The 16572-nt window shown below is 40.1% G+C and overlaps 1 protein-coding gene across 6 annotated transcripts in view; it reads right to left on the reverse strand.

Annotated features, from left to right (window-relative positions):
- The window catches only part of Ano3 (anoctamin 3), a 350025-nt gene that overhangs the window by 118810 nt on the left and 214643 nt on the right, over positions 1-16572 (reverse strand). For 5 of the 6 annotated variants that reach the window (XM_010603358.3, XM_010603357.2, XM_010603362.2 and 2 more), the window contains one exon: positions 4560-4718. The exons of the other annotated variant lie outside the window; for it this stretch is intronic. In XM_010603358.3, coding sequence (XP_010601660.2) covers positions 4560-4718 — 159 coding nt within the window. The remainder of the gene's footprint in view (positions 1-4559; positions 4719-16572) is intronic. 6 annotated transcript variants of the gene reach the window in all.

A 16572-nucleotide genomic window follows, 5' to 3' on the forward strand; every position in this document is an offset into this window, starting at 1 on the left:
AGGGGGGAGGGAGAGGGAGAGGGAGGGGGAGAGGAAGCAGGGAATGCATCTTAGTGCAAAGGCCCTAGGTTCAATCCCCAGTACTGAAGAAAAAGTTGTTACTACAAATATTAGGAACATAATAAAAAACAACCTTTTAATAAAAATATCTATGACAAGTAAAATAAATGCTTGTAAAAATTATATTTAAAATACGATTTACAGATCTTGAATTTCCTCAATAGTCCCTGTTCTGTGCTTCAGCGGCTCTTCTCTCTCCTGCTTTCTGTTTCCTCTGTCGCCCTCTTCCCTCCTCCCTGCCTTCTCCCCTTCCCACCTCTAGCTCCTCCCCTTTCTTCTCTGTGTTCTTCCGCCCTCTTCCTGTTTCCCTCCCTCCTTCCTTCTGCATCTCCTGGATCTTACTCATCATCATTTAACCACCCTACCTAAAAGAGAAATACATGAACTGAAAGGTAAATAAAGGAACAGAGAAGTGAGATCCCCAGGACTCTGCCCACCCCTCTGGCGGCTGCTGCCTTCTCCTCTTGCAGACCAGCGAGTGGGGCTTTGCCTGTCTGCCTCCCTGGTCTCATCGCTCCTCCTTCACAGCAGTCCGCAGTGCAGGCCTCAGCCCGCAGACAGACCCATCCCGGTGCTGCCCAAGTGTCCCCTCATCCACCCCTGGGGAGGGAGGAAAGGCCCCTCACGGTCTCAGCGGACTTCTCAGCACTATTTTGCCCAAGCATCACCTGGCTGTGGCCACCTCATCTCTTGTGCTTTCCTCTCCGAGAGGAAGGAAAGGGACCTGCAAAAAAGCTTCTGTTCTCCTCTCCTTCCCTTCACCTATCGCCCCCTGCTGAGTCTTCTCCTCATTCTGTCCAGGAAGCTCAAGGTTTCTAATTCCTTCCTTATTCTCCAGACTGACACATTTATCCCCAGATCAGCTCTGCTATGGGCTCTAGGCGCAGATCCCAAAGGTTTCTGCTGGCATCTCTCACGGGCACCTGGTTACCAACTTACCATTGCTATGACCCCTGCCCCACGTGCACACCACAGCTCTCTTACGGTTGGCAGCCATGCCTACCCTAGGCAGGTAGGGTTTCACCTCCTTGTCCTCCCTCACCAGACTCCCGCCCATGCAGGTCCCTTTCTTTCCTCTCACACGTTATCACAGGGTGTGGCCACAGCCCTCGCTGGCATCATCTTGTTCTGTGTATTGGGTTGTGCTCCCGTATACTGCATCTTCTTTCCATTTGTTGATAGTGGATTTCCTCCCATGAGACTGTGGCACTTTTTTATTGATTTCTATTTGTCCTCGGAATAAAGTATGTAGTAGATGCTGCATTAATGCTCCATGAATGAAAGCAATGAATTGCTTAAGACACAAAGCCAAAATATCCCTGAGATCTTTTTTTTTTTTTTTCAATACCCAAACCACCACAAAGTGTTGTGAAATCCATTCTTTAGTGCTCACATTTAATAGCACCCATGACCCTGGTGCACCCAGTCATGTCTTTCAAATCCATGCTCTTTTTTAGCAACCTGAGTTATCTGTTTGGAAAACATTTATGAACACAGCACTGTCATGATTAAAATTATCCAATAGCTTGCCATTTGTTCATGATGATCAAAAGTTGTTAAGTACAAAACAGACGCGTTAACCCTAGCCATGCTTTCTACCTCGTGCTGTACTTTTTAATCCCCCTTTGGTGTTATAAACCAAACCAAACCAAACACCACCGTCCTTCCCTTCATGACCCCTATGACATCCACTCCGGCTGTGCAGTCTCCAGGTTCGGCATCAGCAAAGCAAAAGATCACCACGTGATTCTACCACTCAGCGAGAGTACGAAAAGCCGCTCCTGACGCTTTAGTCACCCGCTGTAGTGCAACCTATCTTTCAAATCTCATTTCAAAGTCTGCTTCTACGTCGCATCGCTGCTGCTTTTTCTGACCTCCTGTCATCACCCAGATTAGATCCCTGACCCGTCCCAGGCCCTCCTCACCCCACTGAGTTTTCTTTTAGGTCACCCGAACAGAGTTTCGGATTATAAAGAATATCCTCGAACCGATGAAACATGAGCGTCTCACCACTGCAGCGACGCAAAGCATTCTGAGAGGCTATCTTCACGGAAATGAGGCCTTAGCGAGTGCTAGGCGGAGTGGGTGCGATGAGTGTCTCTCTCTTCCTCTCTCTCTCCCTTTACTTTGTAATTTGCAGCACAGGTATAGTTTTTTACAGAGCCTGGAGTGTCCGTTCAGAAGGAAGATATAAAAATGCATCGATTCACCTCTAAAATTAACAAGCCACATGGAATCTGGAGAAACGGGGCCATCCGTAACCTTTTTACCACCTGGAAATGAAGTTATCGACCTCACCAGGGAAACACAAGAGAGGGAAAAGGGAGCCTGTCTAAAGCTTGTGCTCAACACAGTGATGCAGTTTACAGGTGGCTGGTTCTGGGCAGAGAGGCAGCTGACAGTGAACACTGAGCCGGGGCCAACTTTCCAGAACATCCCGGAACTTAGGAACTGGTCCCAATAAAGTGAATATGAAGTCAGGGACTGGTGAGAGTGGAATGAGAAAAATCTGTGTCCAGGAGCAACAGCAAAATGGGCACTGCTCTGGGGGCACAAATAGAAACAAAACCCCTCTGGCACTACCTGAAGAGTGCAGACCCAGGAATGCATGGACCTCTGTTTACAAGTACAGCAAAACTTTCTCCACAAGAGTAGTATCACATCCAACATTATTCTTGGGAATGCTTTTGAGGAGCAAGGGAGAGGGATCCTCAGCAGAGAACTAGACTTTCTGCCAAGAAAACTAGGTGGAGGACCGCATCTATCCAAGCACATAATCAGGTGCCGGGCCCCTCTGCTTGCTGTGAGACTCAGGCAGACTGAGGACGAGGTCTGCTTTCCTCACTGGGTTTGCTGTAGCTGTCTCGGTGCCTCCCAAACATATGTGCTGAATGAGAAATAGTTACAGATAGCTGAGCGAAATGACTGGCACTATTCGGATCTACATGTAAACTGTTCTGGGAGTGGGTGCTGGGAAGACAGATTCCACTTGTATGGAGGAGAAATCTCCAGGAAATCTGAAAACAAACCTCTGTCACAAGATTGACCTCATGAGATGCCTTCTCAGTAAATATATCTTGGTTTTATTAGTTACCAGTGATAGCGACGCTGTGGGTTAACTTCCCAGAGCAGGCTTAGAAAAGGCACAATAAAGAAGTCAACAGAAAGCATAAGTAAGAATTTCCCTTGTCCTACTCTGTAACACAGGACAATGTGTGGGCAATGTCTTCCTCACAGAGTGAAGTTGTACTGTTGATTATTTTATACTTATTAAAAGGGCTTCCAGTAAATACAAACAGATGAGTTTCTCTAGGCCCACCTCAACTTAGAGATCAATACTTTCTGATGTGTGTTCCTCAGGGAAAAAACATGGCCAGGGTATTTCTGTGACAAAAAGAAGTTGGGAGAAGAGCTCTGCGGTTACATCTAACTGCCTATTAATGTAGTACTACATCTTACTAGAAAATTATCTGAATATTTAATTAAATCAGGCTTTTTTGCCTCATTATGCCTAGTTAAAAGCCAGTTAAACCCCAGAAACAGTAATTTAAGCATCTCTCTAGTATTTAATTTATATTTTTTTTCTCAGGAGAATGGCTGACTAAACCCCAAGCTACAATATCATGCACAAAGCAAAAAACTTTGAGTTGATTCTAAAGGTAGTGGGAATTAAGATATTCCTAATATATTGCTACACAATATACCTGAGTAGCAGGAAAGTATATGTCATAAATATAATTTTGCATAAAAATGTATATATATGTATATTATATACAGGAAATATATTGAGGGACTCCTATTAGGAAAATATATAGCTGTTAACAAGGCCACCAAAGGAGAGAAGGGTACGGATTGAGAGATGGGGGACACACATTCTTACTTTCAGTTTACACAATTCTACCTTAACCTCTTACATTAAGGTTTTTTTCTTTTTTCTAATATAAATAAGTATATGATTTTAAAGCCACAGAGAGTTTAATTGAGATTAGCATGATAAATTTTGGATATAGAGCTATAAGTACATGCTTTTCTTTTCCCCTTTTCTATTTTTTTCAAGTGACTTTGATACTTTTGCTAGATAGAAAATAAATCCTTTAAAGAAATTTTCTCAAGCACAACAGAAGAAGGCTTGAGAAGATATTTATAGTTCTGGAAATAAAACACATACAATACCAGTTTGGCAACAACTTTTCTTTCCATGTTTTAGTTTTCTTTTCATAGTTTTTTATTCTGACTCTACAAAGGTATAATCATCAGTCAGTTTTTAAAATTGTAGAGATAGCCATGCCCTTGGAAAATGTTTAAACTGAACACAAACAGATACAGTAAAAAGTAAACACACTAGTATTTAAATGGGGCCATGCATTCACTCTACAATTGGAGAGAATAACTACATACTTTATAATGCCATTTGGTATGTACTTTTAATTCTAAAGTGTAAGTGGATCATTTTTGTTCCAGAATGTCACACCACATACTAATAACAGCAAAACACCTACCTCTTTCTCCAGCATCAACCCTTCTGCTCTGAGGTTCTTCTCAAATGTATTTCTCTTGTCATACTGTATGTTTGTCTTTCTATAAACCAGGATGTAATCAATTCTCTTTTTGCCATCTTTGAACAGAAGTCCACTGGATGCTATGTAATTCATGTCATTCTGAAAATAAAGTGATGAATATTAATTATATAGTTATATAAGCACATATTTGGGTTACAGCAACTAGCAAATCAATATAAAAATGTGGTTTTTGTCTTTTTTTGTTGTTGTTGTTTTGTTGAGACAGGGTCTTGCTATGTACTTCAAGCCAGGATTGATCTAGAATTTGAAATTGGGATTCACTGATATTTGCATCAATATGTGTAGAGTCTGCTCAATAAGAACCGATGAAATATTATCAGCTACCAAATGTATTTCCCACACTTTGTGCATACACAAGCATACCCATATGCTACTCTGTTTAACTACTTGCACTTTACACTTCAAAGACCAAGACTCTGAGATCACAGGAACATGTGTACCATAAAATGAAACCCACCTAATTCCTCTGCTAAATACTCAGACGAGACATCACTTTACTACATTGAGGCTCAATGGTGCTGAAACCCATTAATTCCTGAGTTGCTTGCTTCAGGAAATGCTTGCTCCTAAGACTAGACAACAACTGCAGTATCTTATGTATCACCTCTCATGGCTCTCTTGTCACACCTACATGACATCGTTTATATGCTGTGCCTAACGGTCTAGGCTATTTTTCATAGACTGAGCAACATTCAACCAAATTTCTACCTTGTGAGACAGACTTCCCTTAAAATCACTCATCTCAGGTTCTAGAGCTCTTTGAAAGCTCTTCACTAACTTTATTCTTTTAAAGCATTACTGAGACTACAGAGATGTTGTCTTTCTTTGTCTAAGCAACTAATAAAACCAGTCTTTCTAAAGAACAAATTTCCCTGATGGTTTTCTTAAGAGGCTTTTCCAGGATATTGCCCAAGATCACAGAAGGACCAGGAATTGAGCCCAGTTTTGTCTGCCTCTGGACTGCTGTTATCTCCCTGTGTTTTTTTTACTTTCCCCCAACTATTTGTGTATCTGTCACAACTCTCTACTCCATCTTTCCCATACAGATATTTTTTTTTAAATTCAAAAATACCTAACTTTTAGAGAGTTAGCAGATAACTTTAGAAAGAAGAAATTCAGACTGCTGTGGAGGGAGCCTGACTAGGACATGTATACAACTCCAGGAAAAAGAAGAGGGAACTGGAGAGCTAGTGTCTAAGGGCAAAGAAACCAGGGAGAAGTTGAGGTAGGACATCAGAAAGGTCAATCTTGTGAGAGTTTTGTTTTCAGATTTCCTGGAGATTTCTCTTCCATACAAGTGGAATCTGTCTTCCCAGCACCCACTCCCAGAACAGTTTACATGTAGATCCGAATAGTGCCAGTCATTTCGCTCAGCTATCTGTAACTATTTCTCATTCAGCACATATGTTTGGGAGGCACCAAGACAGCTACAGCAAACCCAGGGAGGAAGGCAGACCTCGTCCTCAGTCTGCCTGAGTCTCACAGCAAGCAGAGGGGCCCGGCACCTAATTATGTGCTTGGATAGATGCGGTCCGCCGCCTCCACCTAGTTTTCTTGGCAGAAAGTATAGTTCTCTTCTGAGGTTCCCTCTCCCTTGCTCCTCAAAAGCATTCCCAAGAATAATGTTGGATGTGATACTACTCTTGTGGAAAAAGTTTTGCTGTACTTGTAAACAGAGGTCCATGCATTCCTGGGCCTGCACTCTTCAGGTAGTGCCAGAGGGGTTTTGTTTCTATTTGTGCCCCCAGAGCAGTGCCCATTTTGCTGTTGCTCCTGGACACAGATTTTTCTCATTCCACTCTCACCAGTCCCTGACTTCACATTCACTTTATTGGGACCAGTTCCTAAGTTCCGGGATGTTCTGGAAAGTTGGCCCCGGCTCAGTGTTCACTGTCAGCTGCCTCTCTGCCCAGAACCAGCCACCTGTAAACTGCATCACTGTGTTGAGCACAAGCTTTAGACAGGCTCCCTTTTCCCTCTCTTGTGTTTCCCTGGTGAGGTCGATAACTTCATTTCCAGGTGGTAAAAAGGTTACGGATGGCCCCGTTTCTCCAGATTCCATGTGGCTTGTTAATTTTAGAGGTGAATCGATGCATTTTTATATCTTCCTTCTGAACGGACACTCCAGGCTCTGTAAAAAACTATACCTGTGCTGCAAATTACAAAGTAAAGGGAGAGAGAGAGGAAGAGAGAGACACTCATCTGCAAGATGGTCATCCTCAAGGTCAGGTTACACAGGAGCTTTGGTGACCTCTCCTATTCAGAAAGAAGAGGTTTAACTGTGTGATTCACAGTACTAGAGACTCCCAGGATCAAAGACAGAAAGTTGTTACAGGTCTTTCCTTCAATGAATGGAAAAGTTATGAGATTTTCAGGAATACTTTATTGAGTGCCACAACAAATCTAAGTAACCCACACTGGGAGACACACCCAGGACTCATAGTTGCACAAGAACAATGATTACAATGAAGGGTGTCACTTAGGAAACACGTGCTGGGAGCGATCCATACTGTCAAGTGCATTTCATTGTCAAAGCCCTTTGAGGTACATACTAACAAACAGAAAGAAGGCAAAAAGATGAAGTGATGTCCAGATATTCTAGGAAGGGGAGCAATGAAACTAGAAATATCACTTACTTGCTGTCTTATCTGGTGTTCATCACCACTATGTGAGAAAAGACAAAATGGCGCACATGAGTAGATATTCCTGAGACTGAGTAGATACAACAGGCTAAAAACAGCACAAAAACAACATAAAATCATGACATGAAAGAGATATGGGGGATTTTTAGTCATATGCTTCCATCATGCCAGAGGTTTCTCTCCTCAAAATCATGAGTGATTTCCTCTGATACACATAACTAGCAGTGTCCTGTCACTTTACCTATCAGCACTTGAGTCACTCTCTTACTTCATGCACATTTTTCCCCTGACATCCAGTATATTGATTTGAACTTTTCCTGCTTAAATGCTCATTATTTTCAATTTTTTGGGGGGTGGGTGAGAAATGGAGATTGAGCCAGTGCTTTACACATGCTAGGCAAGTATTATCTACCACCAAGCTACACACCTTTATCTTTCTTAAATTTTTATTTTCTTTTGAGACAAGTCTTGCTAAGTTTCCTGGGATGGCCTTGAACTTGTGATCCTCTTGCCTCAGCCTCCTGAGTAGCTGGGGTTACAAGCACACACCATCATACCAGGCTCTTTTTTAAACATTTGATGGTTTGTATCTTATTCTGGTTTGCTAAAGGACCAATCTGTTCTTTTGACTTATTTTCTATACTCCCTTGCAATTTCTTTCAGTCTCCTGGTTGCACATATTCGTTCATGTGTTGACAACACATAACTAGTCATCATGGATTTGTGAATTCCACTGTTATTTTAATTCCTTCACTTGAATGCCTAATGATTCTTTTGAAGCCAGCTATCCAAAGTGGAATTGCTCATCTTCTCAGAGCAGGTGCTTCTCACAGCGTTCTTTATTCTGATGGATTACAATGTTATTCTTTCAATGGTTCAGCACAGATGTTTTCAGTAATCTCTATTTCCTGTCTTCCTTACCCATCTAACATTCAGATGATTAAAAAAATCCTAGATAGTGACATTTTGAATGTGGTCACTTCTACCACGCTTGTTACTACTGTTCTGGTCTTGTTACAGTTTAGATATAAAGTGGCCCCTAAAAGTCTCACATAATAGCAGAGGAACTTTCAGAAGGTGACTGGTTGCTAGGAATGTAGCCGAGTAGTGTGGTCTCAGGAAAGGCATCTTGTTGGAAGTGGCTCCTGACCTGGAAGGGTTTATTCTTATTGCCAGATGATCCCTTTGATCTCTGTCCCTTTGCTGTTATAAGTTGAGCAGCTTGTTTCCACCAAGCCCTTCTACTAGGATATTTTTGCCTTAGATCCATCTGACTTTGAACTGAACTCCCTGGGAGCTGTGAACAAAATAAACTTTTCCTCCTGTAATCTGTAGGTGTAAAAAAACTGGTGCTGATGCCACAGGCCTCAGCAGCAGACAGGTGAGAGGCAGAACTGTGTGAAGCTACCCCCACCACATCTCCCAGGCCTCAGCATCTCAACACAGTTCTACAGCACCCCCCAGGTACCCCTAGATCCCACCCCCATGCACCTCTGGCTACCTGGCTAGACTGGTACCTGGATTCACAACAGAGGCACAGGGAGTCATAATGGCCATTGTTCTGAGCTTCAGCCTCCATTTTGAGTTAAATGACACAGTGAAAGGTGATAGATTAGTAACTACCACAAATTGTCCTTTTCTAAGTTGTGCTTGATCCTATTGTGTTGCTGACTGTATCACTTGGGCTACAGTGTTGTGATTGATCTATTCAGTTGTCCTTCCAGTATAATGAAAAAGACATTTCCACAGAGCCAGTAGAGACTTGAAACCTAAAGATCAGGCATAAAAGGAAGATTGAAGTATTAACTCAGGTATCAAACCAAGGGCAGTACCAACAACAAAAATAGAAATGAGAAGACATTCAAACAAGGCACAAGCACAAATACAGGCTGCCAGCTCACCAAAGGCAAATTGTTGGGAAAATGAGATGGAAAAGTCTGATAATCAACCACATGAACACACTGAACTGATAGCACAGGAAGCAACAAAACAAATGAATGAGGCTCTAGAAAAATTCAAAACATCAATAATTTCCCAGATAACTACAGAGATGGTGAGTAGAATGAAAGACATGATTAGCTACTCTAGAACAGAAACAGATAAAAAAAATAGATGAGCTCAGGACCATGATGGATGCCATGAATACCAAGCACAGGAAAGAAATGGAAACCAAGAAACAGATTCAAATATGTATCCAGGAGATTAAAATTTCTATTGAAAGCAGAAATAACAGACTTAGCCAGTCTAAAGACAGAGTATCACATATAGAAGACAGGATGGCCGTCAATGACCATGAAAAGAGAAGTCTCTTAAAAATAGTAAGGGAATATCAGAAATCAATCCAATGGCTCTAGGTGATGCAAAGAATAATATAAGACTGATAGGAGTCCATAAAAAAAGCAGGAGAAAGTACAAATGACATAAAAAAAATCTGTTTACAGAATTAATGACAGAAAACTTCCCAAACAGAGCAAAAGAATTTGACATATGGATAAATGAGGCATGTAGGACTCCAAAGAGCCATGATAAAAAAAAATCTACACATAGACATATAATAATCAAGGTCCCAGAAACACAACAGAAGAACAAAATACCACAAGCAGTTAGAGAAAAGAAACAATTCACATGCAAAGGAAAGCCCATCAGAATCACAGCAGACTTTTCAACACAAATCCTCAAGTCAAGGAGAGGCTGGAGGGAGGTATTTCAAGCCTTAAAAGAAAACAACCTCCAATCCAGACTTATGTATCCTGCAAATTTCTCCTTCAAAATTGATGGGGAAATAAGATACTTCCATGACAAAGAACACCTGAGAAACTTCATGAATGCCAAACCAGCACTCCAAACAATTTTTAAAAATATACTAGAAAAAGACAATGAAGATCACAACTCCATGGGGCCCAATAGAGCAAATTCAGTGGGCAAAAAATTAAAGGGAGAGGGGAACAAAATTAAAAACAGCTAACAGCAGGAAAATAACATCATGATGATAAATCAATACATATCATTTATAACCACTAATGTTAATGGCTTCAATTCTCCAATCACAATAAATAGACTGGCAGAATGGATTAAGAAGCAAAATCCAACAATATGCTGTATAGAAGAAATATACCTAGTTCAAAAAGAAACAGACTGAAAGTAAAAGGATGGATAACAGTTCTCCATGTGACAAGAACTCAGAAAAAAAAGGGGTAGCTATCTTATTTTCAGACAAAGTGAATTTCAAACCAAAACTAATTAACAGAGACAAAGAAGGTCACTACATCCTTGTAAAGGGAATAATCCAAGAGAAAGAGATAACAATCATAAATTTATGTGTACCAAATACTAATGCCTCCAACTATACAAAACAAGTATTAATTGATATGAAAAACCAAATAAGCACTAATGTAATTATACTGGGGACCTCAATACTCCCCAGTCATAATTAGACAGATCATCTAGACAAAAAAGATCAACAATGAAATATTAGAATTGAACCAAAATTTTGAACAAATTAGCTTAATACACATCTACAGAGTCAGAATCAAATCAGAATATATATTATTTTTTCAGCTGCACATGGGTCATTCTCCAAAATACACCACAAACTAGCTGATAGAACATTTTTAAGTAAATGCAAAGGAATCAAAGTTATCCCATATATATTATCAGACCATAGTGCAATTAAACTGGAGATCAATAGCAAAAGAAACTGCAAGAACTTCACAAACACATGGAAATTGAACAACACTCTCCTGAACAATCGATGGGTAACAGAGGAAATTAAAGAAAAATTAGTCAGTTTTTACAAATAAATGATAATACCAATACAACATACAGGAATCTATGGGACACAATGAAAGCAGTTCTACGAGGGAGATTTATAGCAGTGAGTACCCACACTAGGAAAACAGAGCGAGCTCAAATAAACAACCTAATGATGAATCTTAAGCTTCTAGAAAAAGAAGAGCAAAACAAACTGAAAGCTCATTACAAGGGAGGAAATTATAAAGATCAGAGCAGAAATCATTGCAACGGAGATTAAGGGAATGATACAAAAAAAATCACTGAATTGAAGTGTTGGTTTTTTTAAAAGAATAAATAAAATCAATAAATCCTTAGCCAACCTTATAAAAAACGGAAAGAAAAGGCTCACCAGCATGCAATTAGGAATAAAAAAGGTGAAGTCACAACAGATCCAGGAGAAATCCAGAGGATCATAATAGCTACTTTGAGAACCTGTACTCTAATAAAACTGAAAAAAACAGAAGAAATGGGCAGATTTCTAGATAAATATGAAGTACCAAATTTGAATGAAGAGGATATAAAAATTCTAAACATTCCAATTATGATAAATGAAATTAAAAACATAATTAAAAATGTACTAATGAAGAAAAGCTCAGGTCCTGATGGCTTCACTGCTGAATTCTACAAAACATTTAGAGAACTATTGCCACTACTTTTTAAAGTTTTCAATGAAATTGAAAGGGAAGCAATACTTCCAAATTTATTCCTAGAAGCAAATGTTACTTTGATTCCAAAACCAGGGAAAGACCCAACCAAAAAAGAGAGCTACAGGCCAATCTCCCTAATGAACATAGATGTAAAAATCCTCTATAAGGTACTGGCAAACAGAACACAGAGGATCATCAAGAAGATCATACACCCTGACCAAGTTGGATTTATCCCAGGTTTGCAAGGGTGGTTCAACATATTTAAATAAAATATAATACATTATACTAACAGAGTCAAGGACAAAAACCATATGATCATCTCAATAGATGCAGAAAAACCATTTGACAAAATCCAACACCCATTCATGACAAAAACCCTATGGAAAATTGGAATAGATGGTGTTTATGTCAACCTGAAAAAGGCTATCTATGAAAAACCAACAGCTAACATCATACTAAGTTGTTAAAAAATGAAAATCTTCACACTAAAATCAGGAACAAGACAATGGTGTACACTATCACCACTCCCATTCAATATAGTTCTGGAAACATTAGCCACCACAATTAATGAGAGAAAGAAATAAAACGAATAAAGATAGGAAAGGAAGAAAGGAATTGTCATTATTTGCTGATGATATGATACTCTACATATAAAACCCAAAAAATTCCACCAAAAGAGTTCTAGCATTAATTGACATATTCAGCAGAGTAGCTGGACACAAGGTAAACACTGAAAAATCAATAACCTTCTTGTACACAAATAATAGACTCACTGAGAGAGAAATTAAGGAAGCAATTCCTTTCATAATAGCATCTGAAGAAAAAGAAATATCTAGGAATCAATCTAACAAAGGAGACACAAGACCTCTACACTGAAAGCTGCAGCTCTATGAATACAAAGATTGAAGAGGACATAAGAAAACAGAAAGACATCCCTCTCTCCTGGGTGGGAAGAACCAGCATAGTGAAAATGTCCATATTTCCAAAACTGCTATACAGATTCAATGCAATCCTGATGGAAATCCCAACAGTATATGTCACAGAACTATAGAAAACAATCCAAAAATTCATTTGGAACCAGAAGAGACCTAGAGTAGCAGAAGCCATTCTAGGCAACAGAGATATGATAAGGGGTATCACAATCTTCAACTTGAAACTATACCACAAAGCCACTGTGATAAAAACAACATGGTACTAGCAAAGAAACAGACCCGAGGATCAGTGGAACAGATTAGAAGATGCAGAAAAAACTCCAGACATACTCAGTTACCTCACCTTTGACAAAGGAAACAACCATCCTCAGTGAAGGCAAGATAGCCTCTTTAATAAATGGTGCTGGGAAAACTGGATTTCAACTCATCAAAGGTTAAAACTAGACCCCTATCTTTCTCCATGCACTAAACTAAAATCTAAGTGGATTAAAGATCTAGATATCAAAACCCAAACACTAACCTTGCTGGAAGATAGGTTAGGTAGAACTGTCAAAGACTTTGGCATAGGAAAAGATTTTATGAACAAATCCTCAAAAGGACAGGAACTTGCACAAAGAATCAACAACTGGGAACTCATCATATTAAAAAATTTCTGCAGTGTAAGGGAAGCCAACAGAGCTAAGAGACAACCAGCAATGTGGGAAAAAAGTTTTACTGATGTTGCTCAAAGGACTATTACCTAGAATATATAAAGAACTCAAAAAAATCAGACCCTCCATATATAAAGACAAGATTCAAAAATGGAAATCTGAAATGTACAAACATTTCTCAGACAAGGAAGTAAAAGCAGCAAATAAATATATGAAAAAATGTTCAACATCATTGATCATTCAAGAGATGCGGATGAAAATAACACTGAGATTCCACCTCACTCCAGAAAAAATGGCTGCTATCAAGAAATCAACCAATAACAAATGTTGGTAGGGCTGTGGGAGAAAGGAACCGTTGTCCATTGCTGATGGGAATGCAGACTGATGTAACCACTGTGGAAATCAATATGAAGATACCTCAAAGAAATAGGATTGGAAGTCCCATTTGACCCAGCTATCCCTCTGCTGGATAGCTACCTAAAAGAATTAAAAGTATCACATCACACTGATATATGCACATCATGTTTATAGTGGCACGGTTTGTAATAGATAAAAGTTGGAAACAGCCTAATTTTCCATCAGTTGGAGACTGGATAAAGAAGATGTGGTTTTTCTCTTAAATGGAGTACTACTCAGCCATAACGAATGAGAAAATAGAGACATTTATAGCTAAAGGGATGCAATTGAGGCCATACTCTTACATGAAATAAATAAGACACACATGTAAATACCAAATATTTTCCCTGCTGTGAAAAAGTAAAAGCATAAATAAGGTTCAAATTGTATAATGGATAATGTGAAATAGGAAGAAAAGGTCTAAAGGAGTAGGGAAGAAGGAAGGGTATGGGAATGGAAATAAGGGAACAGAAAAATATATGAAAAATGTAAACAAAGCCTTTTTAAGTAGGGAAGGGTGGAGGGAGTGTAGGGAGGGCAGGGGAATGGGGAAAAAATAAGAAGCAAGATATATCATGTAAAGGTACAAGATCCCAATGATGAATATAACTGTATTGTTTACCTAAAATATACCAATGAACTTAATGGAAAAAAAAGTGTTGCAAGAGAACTAGGATTGGTACCATCGAGCTGGGTCATATCTTTATACCTGACAATATAACACAAAAGCCTTCAGAACTTGTTTGCAGGAGGAGCCTGGATAAGCAGGCTAGAGAAACTGCACTTGATGGACAATGCTAGTTGGAGCTTAGAAGACCAGAATGATGAAGGAATGGGAAGATTCAAGGCCAGACTCAGGAGGTTTTGGTTGGGAACAAAGACTATTGTAAACTGGACTAGAGGTGTTGTGTGTTTCATCCCAGTAAAGAATTTGCCTATATTTTTCCATGTCCTCCAAATTTATGTGATGCCTTATTTAGTGGTGGCAGACTAATCTGACAAGATATTTAAAGATAGCCCAATGTTTAAGTTGTAGCATAGTAAATGGTAGCTACTTTTAGCCAGATTTATCGTGAGAATGTGAAGCAAAAAGCAGAGCTAAATAAGAAGAATCTTGACCACAAAAGAAAATGCCTGTAAAAGTGGAGAAAAGGAGACTGTGATTGCTAAAAAGATTAGTATTATAAAGAAGCCAAGTATTTTGAATTAGGATAATAATAAAGATGGTTTAAAGGCATTTTAGGCATGGATAAGACCCTGCCTATCACAGGCTCATAGCTGCAAAAGTGTAAGCTTCATTTGAGTAGAGATCCCCTCATACTGTGCTGAAGAAGGGCCACCTGGGGAACTGGATCCCTAGGGCTCATTTCACTATGATGAGCCATGGAACTACTCAGAAGTATCTGTAGCCAAGGGACCTTGGCTAATGCTTGAGTTGAGGACACACCTTGGCACCATCTACTTGTCGCTGGTTTTACAGGCATGCAAAAATGCAAGCACTGTGGTGGCTTCCACCCAGAATTTGAAGGAAGGCCTGGAGGCAAGGCAATAGTCCCACACAGGACAATATGTGCAGCAGTGACAGTGAGGATGAAGGTGCAGGGGAGACCCCAGAGACCTGGAGATGCCAGGAATAGGGACCGTCTCCCAAGGAAAATCTCAGGCAATGAGTGGAGCCAGTCCCAGAGCTAGGTCATGTGGACTTTAGACAGAAAGGACATAAGGTTGGGGCTACCCAAGCCTTCTGGATTCACATCTTACCACCCCGAGGCCCAGATCCCAGCCATGGAGCTAATTAGGGGATGGTACCTTTGTCTTGCTTGGCTTTGGTCTTGCTTTTGTCCAGTTTTTTTCTCTACCCCATTCTTTCTTTTCAAAATGAAATATCTTCCCTGTGACATTCTATGTTGGAAGTACTTAACTTTCTTTTTGATTTTTATAGAGACTCCCAGCTGCTAAGGGCTTGCTTTGAGTCTCAGAGGCAATTTTATATTGGGACTTTTCTGCAATCTGGAAATGTTAAAAGGCTGGCAACTCTTAGAGTTGGATTGCATGCATTTTGCATAATGAGATGAACATGAGCCTTTTGGGAACCAGAAAAAGAATGCTATTGTTTAGATATAAAATGTTCCTCGAAGTCTCAAGTATTCTGAGGAGGAGTGGTGGCAATGTGATTGGGCCATGGAGGCAGAGCTGGATGTCCTGCTGGCAGGTGGGGCTTGCTTGGAGTTGGTCACTGGGGCCACGGCCTGGAAGGGAGTCCTGTCCCCCCTCTGCCCCTTTCTCTGTTTCCTGTTTGCCATGGGATGAGCAGCTGTGCTTCACCATGCTGCTTTTTTCTTGGAGCCAGGTGACCCTGGGCTGGACCCAGGGGAAACTGTGACCCAAATAAACTTCTCCTCCTTTAAGATGTGTATGTGATGACACAGATCTAAACTCTTGTTGGGATAACTGCATTCGTCTGACTCACGTCTTTGATTTTACCTTACTCTTCTCTAAGCTGTTCTCAGTGTGACAGCTGAGTTACCTGAGTGACCCTCGGCATCATAGATGGCAGATGCTACTCTTTCCTATAGGCCTGCCAGGCTCTCTGGGGTGGTCTCTCTCTGTCCACTCCTTTAATCTAGTTTTTAGTACCCTTTTTTTTATGGTACCAGGGATTAAACTCAGGACTTTGTGCTTGTGAGGCAAGTGTGGTGCCCCTGAGCTAAATCCCTGGCCCTTCATACCACTTGATCACTTCCATAAAACATATAAATATTTTATTTATTAATTTTAATATGTTTACTGATGCATCATTTTGCTGCTTTGCTCACTGAGCAGCTCAGAAATCTAGTCCATAGTGAAACACATAGTATCCATCAGCAAAAATA

This window comes from Fukomys damarensis, unplaced genomic scaffold (genome assembly GCF_012274545.1).
Source record: "Fukomys damarensis isolate Sample0158 unplaced genomic scaffold, DMR_v1.0_HiC HiC_scaffold_16, whole genome shotgun sequence".
In the NCBI taxonomy this organism is placed as follows: Eukaryota; Metazoa; Chordata; class Mammalia; order Rodentia; family Bathyergidae; genus Fukomys; species Fukomys damarensis.